This window comes from Canis aureus, chromosome 30, assembly GCF_053574225.1.
Source record: "Canis aureus isolate CA01 chromosome 30, VMU_Caureus_v.1.0, whole genome shotgun sequence".
Taxonomy (NCBI): Eukaryota; Metazoa; Chordata; class Mammalia; order Carnivora; family Canidae; genus Canis; species Canis aureus.
In genome coordinates, this window is record NC_135640.1 from 41,894,945 (window position 1) to 41,916,082 (window position 21,138).

General features: G+C 54.1%; 1 protein-coding gene across 4 annotated transcripts in view; it reads left to right on the forward strand.

Annotated features, from left to right (window-relative positions):
- The window catches only part of RRP1 (ribosomal RNA processing 1), a 133,139-nt gene that overhangs the window by 33,872 nt on the left and 78,129 nt on the right, over positions 1-21,138 (forward strand). For 2 of the 4 annotated variants that reach the window (XM_077879357.1, XM_077879361.1), the window contains exons 13-14: positions 4,854-4,973; positions 13,374-13,642. In XM_077879357.1, the coding sequence (XP_077735483.1) occupies positions 4,854-4,973; positions 13,374-13,627 (374 nt within the window). In that variant the 3' untranslated portion in view covers positions 13,628-13,642. Of the gene's footprint in view, positions 1-4,853; positions 4,974-13,373; positions 13,643-18,292; positions 18,339-19,847; positions 19,912-21,138 lie in introns of those variants that run through there. The other 2 variants (XM_077879359.1, XM_077879360.1) reach the window with 2 other exon arrangements.

Below are 21,138 nucleotides of genomic sequence, written 5' to 3' on the forward strand. Positions count from 1 at the left end.
ATGACTCTGGTCTTCATGGCACTTCTCTGAGAGTAGAAAACTCACCATAAAGAGGGAAGGCTTGAGAAAACAATAGTGAACATATTGGATGGAATATTATGCAGTGAATCATAATTTTCCAAAGAACTACGGTAACCGGGGTGGGGGGGGGATGTGTCTTACTGTGGGTTCCCGCCACATCCACCTCGAGATATGGAGGTCCCTTTGGGGTGCGAGATGGCAAGGATGAAAGGGAGAAGAGAGTGCTTTCTCTCATGAGCAGGGAGCCAGGTGGGAACCCCGAGAGACTGTGCGGAACCCAAGGAACACCCTCAAAACAAAGGATCCCCACAAAGGATCCGGGCAGCAGAGCTCTGCAATGGATGGGAACTCCCGTGGCTCCATGTGCGTCTCACGCCAGCCCTGTGGCCGGAGCCACCCTCGGGCAGAGATGCAAGAAACAGGTGTTGGAGCTGCTTTTGGAGAAGCCTGAGGACGCGTGGGACAGGCACCAATGGGGTTTGCTACAACACTCCTCGGTCATTGATGCGAGGTGCACACTGTAGACGCAACGTCACATCAGCGATACAGTGAAAACACAGGAACTGTGCCTGGAAAAGGGACTGGAAGAAAGCACACCAAGAAGTTAGCAGCGATGCCCCTGGAGTGGTAGGCAGGACTGTGGAGTTCTTTTTTCTCCCCTGTTTATGACTTTGCTGCATTTTCCAGCTTTTTGCCATAAAACATTATGATTTTAGTAATGAATAAGCCACACACGTAAAAAAAATGATATAGTGAGAGAAATTAAAGAAAATCCAAATGATCAGAGAGATATATTCAGTGTTTTGGAAGACTCAATATTAAAAACAACACAATTCTTCCCAAGACAATCTAGTGATTTAGCAAAAAAAATTCCCAACCCAGTCCCAGAAGAGTTTCATGGGGGAAAATTGACAAACTGGCTCTAAAATCTGTATAGGGATGCAAAGGACCTAGGATATCTAAAGCTATCTTGGAAAAAAAAAATCGTTGGAGGACACATTACTGGATTTCAAGTACACTCTAAAACCGTGGCAATCGAGACAGTGTAGTATAGGCAAAGAACGTCAAATGCATCAATGGACGGGCAGAGTAGAGAGCCCAGAAACAGACCCCACTCGTGCTCTCATTCGATCTTCAGCAAAGGCACTAAAGCGATCTGTTGGGGGGCAAGGGAGTCTTTTCTATAAGTCATTCTGAAACTAGGTCCCACATGGGGAATGACAACCCTTGATCCCTACCTCACGCCGTGCTCAGAAGGCAAATGGAGACCTGCACGTAAAAGCCAACACTGGAAACCTTCCAGAGGCAAAGGGGGAACATCTTCTCAACGTAACTCGAAAGTAACACCCCGAGAGCCATAACCAGGAGAGAAAACCTGATGTAGTGGACTCCCCGAACGTTCTGCTCCTCAACAGACATCATTAAGAAATAAACAGGCAAGGGACGACTGGGGGGCTCAGCAGTTTAGTGCCTCCCTTCAGCCCAGGGCGTGACCCCGGGGTCCCGGGATCGAGTCCCGCATCGGGCTCCCTGCAGGGAACCTGCTTCTCCCTCTGCCTGTGTCTCTGCCTCTCTCTCTCTGTGTCTCTCATGAATAAATAAGTAAAATCTTAAAAAAAAAAAAGAAATAAACAGGCAAGTGGCAGATTGGGAGGAAATATTGGTAAAGAACGTATCTGCACACACGAAGAACCACCTGGCTCGACAACAGGAAGACAGCTCAACTGATGGGGACAGACTCATCACAGAAGACCTGCGGGAGGCCACCAGGCACACGGGGCGGTCCCCTTCATTAGACACCAAAGAGGTGAGAGTGGAAGCCACAGCGGCACCCGCCAGCACACTCGCTGGGATGGCTACGATCACAGAGATGGTGCGCCCCGGTGGAGCACTGCCGAGGGGGCGTGTAAAGTGGCGCAACCCTTTGGCGAAGCATCTGGAAGTACCTGCACAAAGCCTCATCACCCGGCGACGGCTCCCTTAGGTTTTTACGGAGAGGAATGAAAAGACACGCTCGCAAGACACTTGTACGAGGATCCGTGCAGCCGCTTGGCTCGGGCCGCAGGAGCAGAGCCCCGGGCCCACAAGCGCTTGTTCCTTCTCCATTCTGGAGGCCGGGAGGCCGAGCCTCCGCCAGGCCTCTGCAAGGGCCTCGTAGTGCCGACTGCTGGCGTCTCGCCTGGTGGACAGAGAGCAAGCTGGCTCTTCTGATGACTCACCTCCCGTTAACGTGATTAACACGTTTTCATTAACCAAACAACCACCACCAGACCCTGTAGGTTCCCAAAGACAAAAACCTGAATGAGACGCGCTGCGTCGTTTTCACGTTTTTGCCCATCTCTTTAGCCTCCGGTCCCATCGAGGACGGCCGGGCTCCCCACCTGCCTCGGCGTCCTGCCTCGTGTGTGTGTGGCTGCAGCGCGTGGGGCGGGTCCCCTCACGCGGATACGCAGTGGGAACAGGAGTGTCTTGAAAGCCTTTTGTGTTTCCCGTGGCAACGGTTAACATTGGCCACGTTGGCTTCGTGTGTTTCTATAAGGAAACTCACAGGAATTATCCAGTAACTGTAATAATGCAAGATCCAGTCGCTACCCCAGTGTCCCCTGCTGTGCTCGTGGGTCACATGGGTGCCCATTGGGGCCCGTGGCCCCCGCAGCGGCCTGGAGCCTCTGGCCCCCGAGTGGAGGAACAGCCCCATGTCCCCTCTGCCCTCTGTGCGCGATGGTTTGAGGTTTGGGATCTGCGTTTTGGATCTGCTGGGTTGATTCCTGGGGGACCCCGTGGCCGCTTCCTCCGTCTCCAGTGGCACCTGCAAGTGGGGTGTCCGGCTGAGCAGTGTCGCGAAGCAGTGTCACGGCGGGGAGTCCCGGGTCCTAACGCCGCACGGACGTCCGGCTCGTCCCTGAACGGTGGGCGGATGCAGCAAACGACAACCGTGCCGGTGCCCGTGACTGACGCAGAGTGAGCACGAGACTTTGCACACCATGACGGGGCTCTGTTGAAGTCCCGGGGGTCACCGTCGCTTCTCAGGACGCAGAACGGCCCCGGCGCCCCGGCCGAATCACCCACACGGTCAGCGGTCGCGCAGTGATGGCTGTCCTCCGTTCCCGAGCTGTTCCTGGTCACCAGGGAAAGGGCAGGAGGAAGAAGGATGGTCACTTACCTTTCCAGGCCAGTCTGCGCGGTGAGGCATCCATGTCGCCTCCCGGTGACAAGTGACACTTGCCTCCTCTCCTTCACTCTCTCGCTGGTGTCACCCTGGACTTGTGGGCTGTCACCTAGTCAGGATCGTGCGGTCGACATCACCCACTGCTCTTTTTTATGACCTGGGCTTGGCCACAGGGAGCCCCCACGGTGGCCCCACATCCCCTGCCAGGCCCGCCCCCCAGGAGCACCCCGTTCTCTGAGGACACGGCCCCAGCCCACTCTCCGCTGCCCCCCCAGAAGCCCTTCTCGGGCTCCCCTGCCCCCTTGTGCCCCCGCGCGGGGCTGGGCCTGCGGGGGCGCAGCCCTTCCTGCCGAGGTCCCACACTCTGCCTCCCTCTCGCCAGCCTTGCAGGCACAGAAACCTCACGGCACCCCCTGGGCTCATGTGCTTTTGTTTTCTTTTTTTTAAAGATAGATTGATTGATTGATTGATTGATTGATTGATGACAGACACACAGAGAGAGAGAGACAGGCAGAGGGAGAAGCAGGCTCCAGCAGGGATCCTGACGGGGGACTCCGGACTCCGTCCCCGGGTCTCCAGGATCAGGACCTGGGCCGAAAGCTGCGCTAAACCGCTGGGCCACCTGGGCTGCCCACGTGCTTTTGTTTTTAAGGCTTTTTTCCAAGTGTGCCATGTGACCTGGCTCCCGGGGCCCCGGAAGCTGAGCCACAGGCTGCCAACGTGGTGTGATCTTTGGGACTTTTGGAACTACTCTGGATTTTGCTATTGGCACTCGAGATAAAACACCAGATTCTTCTGTTTCCCGTGCCCTCCGCTCCCACACGCCACCCATCAGCAGGCCGAACCAGCCCTGGCTTGCCCTCCCCGGCCCAGGCCCACACCGACCCCTGTCCCTCCCTGGACCCTCCTGAACAGTTCTGTGGCTTTGGAGAGGAGGGTGAGGGCCACGTGTCCCTGGGTCTCCTCCACCAGCAGGGCAGCCGCTGGCTGTGAGGGCAGGTGTGGCCCATGGTGTGAAGCCGGTAGTGGTTTCCAGGGAGTTCCTGAAGTGGGGACATCCCGAGGTTGCAGAGGGTGTGCTCAAGAGCCATCCCTGCCCCCTGGCTCGGGTCTGACCCGTGCAAGCTGACAGCCACACCACTCAGGGTCGGAGGGCCCTGTGAAACATGGCCAGCCCAGGTCAGCCTTCCAGGGACTTCTGAGCCACTCGGAGGGGAGTTCATCCTCCCCCTCCACCCCAGCGGCCCTGGGCAGCCACCGTCCACCTTCCTGCCCTGCTCATGCTTTTCTTAGCTTTCCAGCATAACTGTTTCCCTGTTTGCCTAAGGATGTCAGATCACAGGTCGCTTTACAAAATGTTGTGGCATTTTCTCAGAGGATTTTTTTTTTAAGATTTTATTTATTTATGCCTGAGAGACACGGAGAGAGAGGCAGAGACACAGGCAGAGGGAGAAGCAGGTTCCCTGCGGGGAGCCCGATGCAGAACTCCATTCCAGGACCCTGGGGTCACACCCTGGGCTGAAGGCAGATGCTCAACCGCTGAGCCACCCAGGCGCCCCTTCTCAGAGGATTAAACAGAGTTTCCATACGGCCCTGCGGTCCTGCTCCTGGGTATGTGCCCGAGGAACCAAAAGCAGGGACTCAACTAAATGCCTGTTCGCAGGTGTTCCTCGCAGCCCTGTCCACCGTGGCCAGAGGAGCGTTCACCGATGGCGAAGGGATAGACACGATGTGGGCATCCACACGAGGACTGGAACATTGCTCCGCCATAGAAAGGACCGAGGTATGGACACACACTATAACATGGACTGGCCCCGAGCCCATGATGCTCAGCGAAAGAAGGACCATGTCGTAGGATTCCATTGACATGAGCCACCCAGAACGGGTACATCCAGAAACAGAAGGCAGGTTGGAGGTCATGGGGGGCAGAGGGACTGCTACTGTGTAGGAGTGTGACCTGGAGGGATGGAGGTGGTGGTGGTTGTACAACGCGGCATGGGGGCTGCATGCAACTGACCATTCAGTTTATTTATTTACTTATTTTAAAAGATTTGAGTTATTTATTTGAGAGAAAGAGAGAGAGAGAGCGAGCACGCGCAAGCACCTAAGCAGGGGGAGGAGCAGAGGGAGAGAGAGAAGCAGACGCCCGCTGAGCAGGGAACCCAATGCAGGGACTCAATCCCAGGACCCCGGGATCACGACCTGAGCCAAAGGCAGACACTTCACCAGATGAGCCCCCAGGCACCCTGATCATTCAGTTTAAAATGATTCATTTCGTGTTGTGTGAATTGCCTCCTGATAAATTATTTTTTAAATGTGTCTGTGTGTATGTGTGCACGTGTGTGTGCACATGGGTGTGCATCCTTCCTTGGGAGATGTGGATGAGGGGTCAGCCCTGGGCTGTTGGGCCATCTCATGGGGTGCTGCGCCAGCCTTCTCTGTCACTCAGCCAGTGGTCCCGTGGGCCTCCGGAGGTGGGCCACAGTGTGTGTCCCTGGGGCAGAGCGGGGCCACAGAGAGTCCCCAGTATAGCCAGACCCCCGAGGCTGCTCCAGGCCATTCTAGCACTCTGGGACAGCAGGCCTGGAGAGCACATCCCTCACACTTAGCTGGCCCCCACATCTCCTTTGGTGTCTCCGTGGGCACCCATGTCCGCCAACCCCCAATGCTGGCCTCGCTGAGTGTCTCCCCTGCTCCAGAGCATAATGTGCCTGCCTCATCCCCACAGACCTGCCTCCACGCCACAGACAGCAGTAACCCCAGAGGCAGCCGCCAAGAGGTCCAGGGACCGGACTGCACGCGGGAGGCTCCTTGCTCAGGGAACAACTCTCTCGAGCCTCAGATATCTCTCCTGACCCCTCTGCACATGGTGGTGCGGGGACGAGGTGCTGTCACAGAGCTCACCATGCTCTGGCTGAGACCTGGGGACCATGCCCACCTCTCTAGTGGGAAGGTGATGCAGATAGCCTCAGGAAAGTAGGTTGTGTTCTGAGAAAGACCGTTTCCCACGCACAGATCCAGCTGGTCTTGTCCAGCAACATGCCATTTCCATGCCTTTGCTCCCCCTCCTGTCACATGTGGCAGCTTGTGTCAGGCCTTCATTCCTTTCACGGTGGAGAGCAGTGCTCCCCTGTACGTGTGCCGGACTTCGTTATCCGTTCGTCAGATGGGAGGCGTTTGACCTGTTTCTACTTTTTGGCTGTTAGCAATAGGGCGGCCAAGAACATTCATGCACAAATATTTTGTGAACGTGTGTTCATTTCCTTTGGGTATATACCCAGGAGTGGAATTGGGTCAGATGGTAACTCTGCTCTTGACCTTTTGAGAAATTGCCAATCTGTTTCCCAAAGTGGTTGTACCATTTTATGGTCACAGCAGCAATGAATGAGAGAGTTCTGCTTGTTTTCTCCGTCCTTACCAACGCTTGTTCGTGCCTTGTCTTTTTCATTATAACCATCCTAGTGGGTGTGAAACGAATCTCATTATGGTTTTGATTTGCGTTTCCCTTCTGACTATTGATGTTGAACATATTTTCATGTGATCCTTGGCCATTTGTAGGTCTCCTTTGGAAAATGTGTATTTGTGTCCTTTGCCCATTTTTAATGGGGTTGTCATTTTATCGTTGACTTGTATGTCCTGGATACAAGTCCCTTACCAGACGTGTGACTTGCAAATATTTTCTCTCACTCTATGAGTTGTTTTTTGGACTTTTTGATGGTGTCCCCTGAAGGACAAAAGTTTTTAATGAAGTCCAATTAATTTTTGTCTTTGATTGCTTGTGCTTTTGGTGTCATATCTGAAAAAACATTGTGTAATCCAAAGTCATGAAGATTTGTAGTTATGTTTCCTTTTTAAAGTTTTATAGTTGTAACTTTTATAGTTAGGTCTCAGGTCCCCATTGAGTAAAGTTTTGTGTATGGTGTGAGGCGGGGATCTAACTTTTTATCCTTTTGCATGTGGATATTAAGTTGTCTCAGCACCATTTGTTGAAAAGACTATTCTAATTGAATGGACTTGGAACCCTTTTTGAAAATCAATTGGCCATAAATGTAAGAGTTTATTTCTGGACTTTCAATTCTATTCTTTTGGTTTATCTATATATCCTTATGCCCAAATATACCATTTTGTTTATTGTAGCTTAGAGTAAGTTTGAAACCAGGGAGTACGAATTTCCCAACTTTGTTTTCTTTTTCAAGATTGTGTGGCTATTCTGGGTCCTTTGTATTTCCATGCAATTTTAGGATCAGCTTGTTAATTTATGCAAAAAAAAAAAGACAATTGAGATTCTGATAGAGATTGAGTTAATCTGTAGATCAATTTGGGGAGTATTGCCATCTTAATGATATTAAGTCTTTTGATCCACAAACATGGAAATCTTTCCACTTATTTAGATCTTCTTTAATTTCTTTCACTTATAGAATGAAAAAAATGTTGTAGTTTTCAGTGTGTAGATCTTGCACATCTTGTGTTAAATTTATTCCTATTTTATTACTTTTCTATTATAAATGGAACTATACCCTTAATTCTGTTTTCTGGTTCTTCATTACTAGTGCTTACACATACGATTGATTTTTGTATATTGAGCTGGTATCTTGCAACTCTGCTGAACTTGTTTATTAGTTATCATAATGTATTTGTGGATTTCTTAGGATTTTCAATATAGAAGATCATATCATCTGCAAATAAGTGCATTTTTTGAGGGGAAGGTGGAGGGTCAGAGGGAGAGGGAGAAAGACAATCTCAAGCAGGTGCCACACCTAGCATGGAGCACAACACGGGGCTCGATCTCATGACCCTGAGATCATGATCTGAGCTGAAATCAAGAGTCAGATGCTTAACCAACTGAACCACCCAGGTGCCCTCAAATAAGTGATTTTTATTTTTTTTCTTACCTAATTGCCCTGGCTAGAATCTCTTGTTTAGTGCTGAATGGAATTGGTGAGCAGGGACATCCTTGTCCTATTCCTGATCTTAAGGATAAAGCAGTCAGTCTTTCATCATTAAATATGATTTTGGCTGTGTTTTCACAGATGTCCATTGTCATATTGAGGAAGTTCTATTCCTGGCTCCTTAGAGTTTTCATCATGAAAGTGTTAAATTTAGCCAAATGCTTTTTCTCTATCTACTGAGCAGATCATATTTTCTATTAATATGATGTCTTACACTGATTGATTTTCATATTTTGAACTGAGCATGCATTCCTGAAATAAAACCACTTGGTCATGGTATAGAATTCTTTTTATATATTGCTGGATTTGGTGCACTAGTATTTTGTGAGGATTTTTCTGTATATATTTGTAGGGGATATTAGTCTATAGTTTTCTTTGATTGTCATATCTGCCTGGTTTGGTATCAGGGTACAACTGGCTTCATAGAATGAGCTGGGAAGTGTTGACTTCTCTTCTATTTTTTGGAAGAAGTTATAAAGGATTGGTGTTCATTTTTCCTTAAATATTTGATAGAAATTAGCAGTGTAGTAATCTTGGCCTGACTTTTGTGTGTGTGTGTGTCAGGGGGGTAATTTTTAAAAAGTAACCAGTTCAATATCTTTACTTGTTATAGGGCTCCTGAGATTTTCTTTCTTCTTGAGTCAGTTTTGGTAGTTTGTCTGTTTAAGAATTTGTTCATTTCATCTAGATTATTTAACTCTTTGGTACACAATTGCTCATAGTTTTCTTATAAACCTTTTAATTTCTATAAGGTCAGTAGGAATGTCTCCTCTTTCTATTCTAGTAATTTGAGTCTTCTGTGTGTGTGTGTGTGTGTGTGTGTGTGTGTGTGTGTGTTAGTCAATCTAACAAAATTTATCTATTCTGTTGATCTTTTAAGGGACTAGCTTTTGGTTTCTTTTTTTTAATTTTTGGTTTCACAGATTTTCTATATTATTTTACTATTCTCTAATTTCACTTACTTCTCTTGTCATTTATTATTTCCTTCCTTTTACTTGCTTTGGGGTAGTTTTCTCTTTTATGTCTTGTTTCTTTTTTTAAGATTTTATTTATTTACTCATGAGAGACACACAGAGAGAGAGAAGCAGAGACAGGCAGAGGGAGAGACAGTCTCCATGCAGGGAGATCCCAGGTCTCCAGGATCACGCCCTGGACTGAAGTTGGCGCTAAACCGCTGAGCCACCCAGGCTTCCCTGTCTTGTTTCTTAAGATGGAAGTTTAGGTTACTGATTTGAGATCTTTCTTTTCTAATATAGGTATTTACAGACATATATTCCCCTCCAACCACTACTTCACTGCATCTCCTACATTTTGGTATGTTGTATCTTCGTTTTCACTTATCTTGAAGTATCTTCTCATTTATCTTGTGATTTCTTTCAACCATTGATGATTTAGGAGTCGGTTGTTTAATTTTCACATATTTGTGAGTTTCTCAAATTTCTTTCTATTAATGATTTCTAATTTCTGGATTCTCAGGAGAATATGAAGATGTTTCAGGGCTCCCTGTGGACATCTTATTCCTCAGCTTTTCCCTTTAAGTTTTTGGTCAACTTGTTCACCTCAATTGAGGTAATACCGCTTCAGACAGCTGTGATATTAAACAATTGCCACTGATTGTTTTCAACAATCACCCTAGGGAAAAAACTGTTCACAAGAAGTGAGGATTGAGTCAGGTCAAATAAAGATAAGCCTTGCTTGTCTTTATTTCTGGGTTTCCAGGGAACTACCATATAGGCCAAATAATGATAATTATCAGGAGATGGGGCTCTTGCAAACCCCCAAAATATTATCACTCCTCCAGTGGATGTTAGGCTGCTGGTTTTTATGATTCCTGGGATTATGAAGCTGTTGATTTTCAGGACCACTTCAGGGATGAAGAGGTGGTTGGGAATGGGGCAAGCTAAAATGACCTCAAAGCTCATTGTTCTTTCTGAGATATAGCTGTTTTCCTTGAATTTCTTGAGTTGCAAACCTTTGGTTACATTCTAAAAATTTGAATAGTAATTTTAATAAATTTTGCCATTGTTCTCATTGCTTTTATGGAAAAACAGATTTTTGGAGTTCCTTATCCTATATTCTGAAAGTGTCTACTTCTGAAGCTTTTTCTTTTTTTTTTAAATTTTTATTTATTTATGATAGTCACACACAGAGAGAGAGAGAGAGAGGCAGAGACACAGGCAGAGGGAGAAGCAGGCTCCATGCACCGGGAGCCCGACGTGGGATTCGATCCTGGGTCTCCAGGATCACGCCCTTGGCCAAAGGCAGGCGCTAAACCGCTGCGCCACCCAGGGATCCCCTCTTTTTAAACATCAAATACAGTATAAAATTCTGTCTGAAATAGTCTCTCTCTTTCTAATTTTGATGCATGGCTGGCACTCCCTGTCACTAGTCCAGCTCTGGTGGGGTGCTAAGCCCTCAGATCTATGTGACCAACAATGGTCAGTCTGTTGGGTTTGGGGATTAGGCACCTTGGAAAGAAAATGATTCATGGGCAGACCATGTATCTAGAGGCTATAGGTTCTTCTGGCACCTCTTGGCCATGTCATCTCAGCTGGTGGACAGAGGTCATAGGGGAGCCCACAAGAATGTAGTTGGTCCAGGATCTAATAGCATGAGTTAGAAAAAACATGGGAATGGAACAAAAAAATCTGAGCTGAGCAGAAAGTTTCTTTTCCAGACGTGATATCTAGAGCTGGCCGTGGTGCTGAAGACCAGGCTCGGGTGGGGAAGGCCATGGAGAACAGCAGAGTGTAGTGACATCAGCCACGGACCACAGTGGGCCAGGCCAGACCAGGGGAAGGAGAAGGCATTTTTAATGTTTTCAGTCCTGAGGAAGCAGTCAATTGATGGGAGCCTTGTCTTCGTACCTCCTGCTGACATCCTAGTATATTTTACATATTTACTTATATCACAGGCGCTGGCACTAAATCTCACTACAGGAAAACTCACAAGCTAAGAAACAATTACATTTAATAGCAGCTGTCTGAAGCAGGTACTGTTCACAGCTGCTTCTTTCAGATAAGGACAAAAATTAGACTTTGGATTTAAATAGCACCTTCCCAGCTTCCCTTCATGGCGCGCAGAGCATCACATGGAATTAACTAAACTAGTTAGACTTTTCTGAGTTACACAGTAACTTGGGGAACAGCTCAGAAGCACCCCCGTGTTCCTGACACCTGATTTACCAAGCCTGCCGAATTATAAAGAATAGAAAAAAAAGGGAGGGTGAAGCTTAAAGCAGCTGTAAATTCTATTTTGTCATACAGAATCATTTCTGCTGTGCCCGGAGCCCCAGGCGGTGGTCTGCAGACCCCTTGCCCACTCCAGGAATTAACCTCTTGTGTGGGGTCGCCCAGGACTGGGAGCAATGCCTTTCCTTAGTCCTGTCCCTGGGCCCACTGGGAGGGGGCCAGGCTGGGACTTTGACCTGGGACCTGGACCACAGTGGAGGCAGAGATGAATGTCACTGTGTCTCTGAGGAGCAGGGATTTTAATGCTGCGGCTTCAATCATTAAAATACGCTCCAACTTTTTAAAGATGGCTTTATTGGGCTCCTGGGTGGCTCAGTTGGTGAAGCATCTGCCTTTGGCTCAGGTCATGATCTCGGTCAGGGTCATGGGATCAAGCCACATGTCAGGCTCCCTGCTCAGCAGGGAGTCTGCTTCTCCCTTCTTTCTCAAATAAATAAATGAAATCTTAAAAAATAATTTATTTATTTATTTTTTTTTTTTAAATTTTTTTTTTTTTAATTTTTATTTATTTATGGTAGTCACAGAGAGACAGAGAGAGAGAGGCAGAGACATAGGCAGAGGGAGAAGCAGGCTCCATGCACCGGGAGCCTGATGTGGGATTTGATCCCGGGTCTCCAGGATCGCGCCCTGGGCCAAAGGCAGGCGCCAAACCGCTGCGCCACCCAGGGATCCCTTAAAAAATAATTTAAAAATAAAGATGGCTTTATTGGCATATAATTCACATCCCATATGATTGTCAGTTTGATGTATATAATTCAAGGGGTTTCTACATATTCACAGATGTGTCTAAACATCCCCCTACTCAATTTTAGAACATTTTCATCGTCCACAAAACAAGCCGCTTCTGTGGACAACAAGGTGACATTTTCAGCATCAGACTCATGTTTAAAAGGTTTACATGTATAAAGATCCTGTATTTTTTCATACTCCTGAAAAATACCCTCATATTTGGAGGCGGTAAAGGACCAAATTAACTGAGTGAACAAGGCGACATAAAGGGGGAGATTTTTCAAAGAGTAAGAAAAGAAACCTCATACCTTTCAGCTATCGGCCTTCTTATCCTTCCAGCCCCAACCCGCACCCCCCTCCCAGGAAACCCCCCAACCCACTTTCTGTTTCTATGGATGCACCTGTTCTGGATGCCTGATGTAAATGGAGTCACGCAGCATGTGCTTCCCGCAGTTAGTGGCCTGCAACCTGTCATGTGGGAAAGGAGTACTAGTGACGGGACTGACTTAGGGGAGCCTCACCCTGGGGGGCGCTTCTTCAGTATTTAACCCTGACCACTCTGCTGCTCAGAAGCTTCCAGCAGCTCCTGGCTCACTCGATGTAAAGGCCAGAGGCTCTTCCCAACCCCCGAGGCCTTGCACGCCTGCAACCTTGCCCGGACCAGCCACGCTGGCCTCCTGGCTGCTCCCCGAACTCACCAGGGGCGCATCCCCCTCCCCAGTTCACACACCTCTCTGGAAAGCTTGTCACCATCTGACGTTCTAGGTGTTTTACGTATGTCTCTATTTGTCGGCTGACTCTCCTTCCCAGGAGAGAGTCAGCTCCACCTGCAGGGGCTCTGGCCCTGTCACTCTTTGCTCACTGCCATGGCCTGGGTGCTGTAGACACTCACCTGGCCTTTGTTGAGTGACTCAATTAAGCCAAAGGTCTTTAGACAGCCGTGTTTGGCCCTGGAAAAGTTAGTCCTGACCATGGCTGTCACCTTCTCCTCCTACCCACATCCCTACCACTTGCCCACGTCCTTCTCAGTCCCGTAGCCAATAGGTTACATAGAAAAAGCAGCGTGGAGGGTTCTTGCGAGTGTCCTATCTGGGAATGCTGCCTTCTTCACATGAAGCCGTCTTTAGTAGAGAGGCTGCTCGACCTTTCTCTTATGCGCCGCTTCCCTGGGCGGGCACAGTGGACACACTCTTGTACTGACTAGTCAGTCTTTGCTGCAGATTTCTGCAAAAAAAAATGTTTCATTTTTTACAGAAATGGCTGATATTGGCTGTGTTGTATGGACTTGGGATTCAGCTCCATTCCACATGTGTTATTCCAGACCCAGGTTGAGGAGCAGTGACCCCCCCCACCCCCGGGCACCTCCTCACCATGCGGGGAGGAGACTCGGCTGCCTCGGCTCGGAACCGCCTCCCTGGTACTTCTCCCCACTTTCCATCGACAGGTTTCGGGGCCAAGCCCAGACCCACAGGGTAGGGGAATTCATTCTGTCTGCAGCGAGGCCCTAGCAAGGCCAGGATGGGGGTCTAGGGACGAATGGCACAACCTGGCCACATAGGCCTCAGGGATGAAAAGGGACAGACCGTCCTGTGGAGTGTGTGGAGGGTCAGGGCAGCTGGCAGTGCTCCGAGCGTCCGGAGTGGACAGAAAGGCCAAAGGGAATTGCAGCCAGGTGTTTCATTCCCTCTTACCAACTGACTCCTGGTGGACCCGACTTCAAACCCGCTGGCATAGGCCTGGACCTTGGCACCCTCGCTGCCCGTGGGGAAGCAAAATGCCCAGGACAAGCCAGGGGCCCAGCGGGTCAGGAGGAGCAACTGGGCCGAGACCAGGTGCCTCAGCCTGGCAGTGCTGGGGCTTCTCCTGGGCCTTGAATCAAGTGAGGGTCCGAGAAAGCCATCTGGGGCCGGAGTGACGGACTGACGGTGCCAAGTGTCTGGGCAGGTCCCTTGCGGAGCTCTTCATATGCGTCAACTTGTTTTCTCCTCCCAACCCGCTGGGGCAGGTGCTGCTTTGTCCCATTCTACAGGGGAGGGCACCGAGTTCTAGGCCGGGGCCCACATAGAGTGCCATGCCCCAGCCCGCCGGGCCCTGGAGCGTGGTCCCTAACCTCGGGCGATCCCCGCAGCATGCACAGCTGGTGCCCAGTGTGGTCAGCTCCCATAGCCTCTCAGAGCCGCTTCCTGCTTCCGGGAAAGGGACTCTTGCCTCGGGCTAGACCGGATCCCCTCCTGCTCCAGGGGGACACAGGCTAGCGGTGGCGGGTTTGGCTGCCTTGTGGACTGAGGTAACAGATGAGATAAACAGGGCGGGCTGTGCTGACCTGGCCCTGGGCAGGGGTCGTGGCGACTGCCTCCGCTGGCCTGCTGCCTGTCCCCTGTGGCTGAAGACGGGCAGGTGCTATGGGTGCGGGGCTGGCACGGGGGCATTAGCAACGGCTCTGACCCATCCTCCTCATTGACTCCGGCTGATGGACTAGATTTAGGGCTTAGGGTGTCAGGTGGCCACCCCTTGTGAAGAGAAGCAGATAGAGACTTGGGTGGTTTAGACCAGCGGCTCAGCCCCGCACAGGGAGCCTGCAGCGCCCCGGACGCAGGGGGCGGGCTGCTCCAGGGCCCTTGGGGCTTCCCCCCTCATCCTGGCTTCGGGGCACCCAGGACAGCAGCTTGAAGGCGCTTCCAACCCAAGGCCTGCTGCACAGCAGGGCCTGCCTCCTGGCGCTGTCTCAGCCAGAGAACGTTCCAGATGGTGCAGCTCAGCAGGTCTGCTGGAAATGCCCCTGCTGCGATCACCTCTCGGAGGCCAGATGGACCCCCACCCAGATTCAGTTCTGATGTGGAGACTACTGGCGTGCCTCGTGCACCGGGAAGGAAGGGGGAGGCTTTCAGGGGGGTGCAGAGGGCTCCCCAGCGGGTCTGTTTGAGTCCGGAGAGCAGGAGGGGGCTGGCCGGGGTCTCCGTGAGGGGTGAGGGGGTGGGTGGGTGGGGAGGGCTCCCACTCGGGGTTGGAGCCTGCACGGAGGCCGGCACCGGGTGAGCACCACGCATGACTCCGTCGTAGCCGGAAGCACAGTGACGTGAGGCCTTGAGGCTTCCCCATGGGCCTGGGTGTGGGGGAGGCCCACGATGGACAGACAGATGGATGCATGCCTCCCCCCAACCATGAGACCTGGGGGAGGGGCTTTCTTCCCACCTCTCAGGCCAAACAACTCACTTCCTACTGTCTGCTCTGGTTTTCATTTAGAAGATCTTGAAAATGTTAGCAAAAATGAATCACAGCTCCTGTGGAGGGCCGTTTGGCAGCTCCTCAAACACCCAAAGCCAGTCCCCACGCAACACCGTGGTCCCCCTCCTGCATCTGCGCCCAGAAGAAGCGGGAGCAGAGTCTCGGGGGGACATTTGTTGGCCAGCTCACGTCGCCCTGACAGCCCGCATGGGCCCTGGCCCGGGGGTTGTCACGGAGGCCTGGGGACCAGCCTGCGGGCTGTACGCACGGGGATCGCACAAGGGGCCGGTCCCGCCCCACGCGTGCCTCCGGGTGTCGTGCTCAGTGACAGAGGCCAGGCGCGAAGGACGGCCGTCTTCCTCGAGGTCCCTGCGAGGGGCGCCAAGCGGAGTCCATTGGGATCAGCCCGAGGTGTGAGGATGGTGTCGTGCCCACGGGAGCTGGGGGAGCTGGGCCCCCGCCTCGAGATGCTGGCTGGTGGCGCCCCATGTGCAGGCCGGGGCTCCCTCCACTGCCCTGGGTGTCAGCAGGACTCAGTGTCCTGCCCACGTGGCCCCCCAGGCTGCCTCCCATGGGCCCCTCCCTCTCCAAAGCCAGCCTCAAGGTTGTCCCCTCCTGTCGGGGTCTCTGTGTCCTCTGCTGCGGCTCTGGACCCACATGTGAGGGGCCCCGTGCTCGGGCCAGGCTGCTCCTGTCGTCTCCCGACGTGAGCTCAGGGGTTCGAGCCTTAATGACGTCCTCAGAACCCTCCAGCAGCACCGGCCTGGGGCGGGGGGCCACGGGGGGACGGGGGGCGCACCCAGGGTGGGAATCTTGGTGTCTGCCTCAGAAGTCTGCCTCCCACACTGGGTATACACTGGGTGCTTAATGGATGCTGCGAAAGGTGGTGAGATGGGTGCGGGACCGAGGGTGGTGGGATGCTTTCCAGCCTAGGTCTACTTTCCACGGCCCCCGACAGAGGTGATGCGCAGCTTGTCAGGCCTGCACTGTCGGGAGGAGGTGGGGGCGGGGGCTGTCCCGGCGGGAGCGTCCGCAGCACGGCGGGTGGGGGTGCAGGGGGCTCGCCCCCCCTTCTGTCCACCCCGGTGGCGGACCATTCTTCTCCCCTGCTGCTCACGGGTCAGCCACCTGCCCGGTGTGTGAGCTTCCTGGGTTGGCCGTGACAAGTCACCAGGGGCTGGGGGCCAACAACAGCGGAACTGTGTCCTCACAGCTCTGGGGGCCAGATGCTGAAGATCGGGGTGTCGGCCACGGGCCCCGAGGTCACCCCGTCCAGCTCCCGGGCTCCGGGTGCTGCTGGCTGGTGGTCGCACGGCTCCCATCTCCGTCTTTGCGGTCACACAACCGTCCTCCCTCAGGACACCTCTTCCCGCATAGACCCCTTCCCGAACGAGGCCACACTCATGGTGGGTTCAGAGGCGCCTCTGTGTCTGGGGGGCCGCCACACCTAGGGCCCCTGGCATGCGCCCCGCGTGGGACAGGGGGACTCGGCTGCCCGGCAGTGCTGATACAGGGGCACAGACACACCGATGTGCACCCTGAAATCCCGTGTCCCTGACCCCCCGCAGCCTGGGCCAGCTGGCACATTTGTCTCTCGAGTGGGTCCCAGAGCAGAGGACAGCTGCGGCTAACACGGTGCTGCCGGCTGGGGTGAGGGGCTTCCAGGAGCCTCGTGGGGAGCCCTGTGGAGGGGCAGCGTGAGCAGCTGTGGGGGTTCAGCTCCCCTTGAGCTCGGGGCATCCTGCTGACCTTGAGGACGGGCTTGCTGGAGGTCCGTGTGCCAGGGGCGGGGAGGTGGGAGGCGGGGGCAGCGGGCGGCCGTCGTGCGGAGACCCAGGGGTGCCATAGCCACCGAGGAGGCCTGGGACGCTCCCCTTTCCACACGGCGCTCGGTGAACCCGGTGTGAGAGGGGTACTGGGGGGCTGTCCTCTCTCTGTTGGGCCCCTGGCCCTGGGAGGCTCGTGTTCTGGAGGCTACCAGCTGGGTCCGGGTGGCACACGTGTCCTCACGTGCTGGACGGGCTGAGGGGGTGCCTGGGCACCAGCTCATCCGGGAGGGCCCACCCTCCACACTGCCCAGCCTGGAGGCCCCACCCCAATACCATCGCATGGGGGGTTTAACCGGAGTTTGGGGGAGGACACAGACACTCGGGCCGAGCCATCACCGGGCCCTGTGCCCCTGGCTTGGCACCTGCATGGGCCTCTCCTGAACACGCCCCCCCGGTGTTTGCAGGTGCTGTCCTCCAGCTGGGACAAGGGCTGGGGTGTCTTGGAACTTCTTAGACTCGGGGCTCAGTCCTTGGGCCACCCCTGCCCCAGGCGGAGGTTAAATCGGGGGCTGCTGTGGGGGCTCACGGGGACAGAGCCGCAGCATCCGGACTCCCCAAGGCCAATGTTGGATTTTATCTGTGTTCTCCCTTCTTTGGGCAGAGGGTGGGCGGACAATGCGGGCCAGCAGAGGGGGCCCCCTGCGCTAGCCCAGGGAGGCGGGTGGGGCCCGGGGAGCCCAATCTTGCTGTTGCGCCTCTTCCAGGGATCCGCGCGGCCCTTGCAGCCGTTGGGCGGAGGTAGCGCACGGGCGGGGACGTCTTTTTCTCTGGAGCCCATGGGCCCCTTCGGGCCAGGAGCTCCCAGAGAGAGGAGACGGAAGGAGCAGGGATTGCAAACTGGGTCCCACAGGAGGGGCTCAGGCTCAGCCCCGCCTCCCCCCAGGCAGGGGCCGCTGCTGGCGGGACCGTCCGGGACCCTGTGCGCAGGGCTGGTGGGCCTCGGGGGGCAGCAGTACAGCCTCCCACCTCACCAGACAGCTCGGCCCGAACTGCTCCCCGTGCCCGGAGGTTAGGGGTTCGGGAGACTGCGGGTGTGCAGCGTGGGCCTCTGCCTGCCTTTGCACCGGTTCATGCTCCCGGAGAGCGTTCTGTTCTTTGATCTGAAAGTTCTCTTTCTAGAAACAGCCAATGGGAGCAGCACGCAAGTGCTCGAAGGTGTGGACAGGTGAGTGTGCTTCAGCAACGTGGGGACACGCCCTCCCTGTCGGTACCAAGAGGGAGTCCAGCCTCCTTTGTGAGGTCAGGGCTCCTCTGCCCCCGATGCGTCTAGGATCCCGGGGCTCCATCAGCCCCGAGAGGTCGGTCCTGTCCCTAGCACCGCACCCACCGTGGCACAGGTGGCCGGACCCAGGTGCCCCACACTCTGGGGGTGTCTGCCCCCGAGCCCTGCCCTTTGGCTCAGGGCTCAGCTCCACTGGCCTCCAAGGCAAAGCCTGGCCTCCAGGCCACGGTTCACACCTGTGGATGCTCTCCCTGGGGTGCCCAAGGACCCCTGTCGGGTGCTCCCCGGGTCAGAGGTGCTCTCCCCAAACATCCGGACCTCAGTGCAGACGTCATCCGCCCGGTGCTCTCACGGGGCCGCAGCCTGGCAGGACCAGGACCTGCGTGGGGCCGGTGCCAGCAACCGTGCATCTCAAATAGGAAACAGGTATGGCCCTGACCCCATTCCGCCCGGGAGCCTCTCTGGCCCACATCGGAGGGTCCAGGCTGCCCGCTCGGTCCTCCCCAGGACGCCCGTGTCCTGAGGCAGCCTGCCCGGGGCTCCTGCGGGCACAGGGGGCCTTCTCCCCCGAGGACAGATGCCTGGCGTCCACCTTCCGGAGCAACGCCGGCTCCCCTCTGCCAGGCAGGAGTGCGCTGGTGTGTAGGGCCTACAGCCCAGCAAGCTGGCTCGTCTGCGCCCTCGGGAATGGTCAGTATTGCGGGATTTTCACGCAGGGAGTGTCTCACTGGCGAGAGGCGCTGCCGTGAGAAAGGTCTACCGCGTGTCGTCCCGCCTCAGGGACACAGGTAGTATCATCCTCCTGGTGTTAAAGACAGAACTTTATATAAAATATATAAAATCGTATCTAAAAGGTCTTGAAGGCTCACGACCAACATCCTGACAGTGGCTATAGCTTGGGGTTGGCCATGGGGAGACCTGTTAACCTCACACACACGCCTGAAGTCCTGGAATGATCGGAATTGAGAGCGGCGGGGGCTGGGGGCAGGTTTGGCTCAGTGCCCCGCCCCGAGGTCGTGGAGGCCCCCTCGGCCCCCGCTGCCCAGGCCACGACCCAGGCCCACCAGCCCCTGTGGGTTCCCGCCTGCTGGGCGGGCCCACGTTTGTGATCGCCGCCCCTGGGCCGCGGGGGAGCCCGTGTGTGCGCGTGTGCCGCGAGCCAGGCTCCTCTGTCCCGGGGCCCCGGGGGCCGTCCCCTTGCCCGGAGCCCCGCGGGAGGAGCGCAGCCCTGCCCGACTGTCCCCCCGCCTCACGGTCCCTCGGCCGCTGCCCTGGCCTCGGGCAAAGCCGGTGCGCTCAGCTCTTCCTTACAGCGAATTACAAATAAAATCCGTCTCATCCCCATGACCAGTAACCAGCGTCGGGCTTCCCGCATCTCCCGGAGGGATTTTTTTTTTAATATATATGTAATCCGGTATTACTCTCATTAACAACAAAATATCTCCACTATAGAAATTACTGCTCTACTCTCCGTGGGTTCAAAAGTCAAGCCTTGCGTGGAGTCCAGTGGGGAAATGTGAGTAATGCTGTGGGAATCGCAGGGAGCTGCTGTCCCCGGGAAAGTGGGGGGACGTGTCTGGGCGGCTGCACCCGCGAGGGGCTCCTGTCCCGGACCTCGAACCGTGCAGTGCAGCCCCAAGACAGATGTGCAGCCCCGCAGTCCCCGGGGCAGAGGACGGGCCCGTGGAGCCAAGACTTCCCCCCTGCAGTGCTGGCCACTGCCCCGGGGACAGAGGCGGCCCCAGGGTGGACCCCGTGCTCCAGGATCCAAACACGGGGCCAGCAGAGACAGGGGTGGGCTGGCCGGGGGGAGGGCAACCCGGGCTGAGACCCAGCACCCCCAGAGGGACTTAAAGAGGAGATCACTCCTGGGCAGTTCACCTGGCTCTTAAGACCAGTGATTTGTGTGCTTTCCACACGGGGTCCTGACCCCAGTCGTTCTGGAAAAACGTCTGCCTTGTTGGATTCATTTCACATTGCCTTTTCTTTTTTTTCTTTTTAATTTTTTTTCACATTTCCTTTTCATCAAAGGCGTTGGGATTCACATGCGTGTGTATGCACACGAATGTACACAGGTGTGTGCACACATGGATACACACAGAGAAACACAGATGCACACATAGAAACACACGGAAACACAATGCACATAGGAAACGTGCATGCACACACACAAACACGGGAATATGCATGTTCACACGGAAACACAAGCACACATGAACACATAGAAACACACATATGTAAACACACGCACATGTGGAAACACACATGGAAACACATGCTGACACACAAAACACGCATGCACACACATAAGCAAGAGCACGGGGGTGGATTTTGTTTTGTGAACTCGCACATACGTCCAGATGGGTGGAGATGGCTGCTGGCGACAATGTGACCCCGCGGGTGATGGTCTGCAGCACAGGGGCAGAAGGAGTCCCCGCCTGTGGAGTCTGGCAGAGGTTTTCTTTCTAGAACGGTCTGTCACGCACCTGTGCCGGCCCCCGTGGCCTGGCTCACTGTCAGAGAGGAACAGCAGGTCAGCTCATGGCACGAGGAGACAGACCTGAGAGCAGGTGTGGTTGGAAGCGTGGAAGTCCTCATGACACACACAGGCACATGCGTGGGGAGCCTGGGACGCCAGCTGGCTCCAGGTCGGGGGACCTTATAAGTTAGTGGACCCATGGGGCACCTCTGAGAGGGGCAGGGGGCACTGCTATCAATGATGCTGGGACAGAAGCCTGACCCC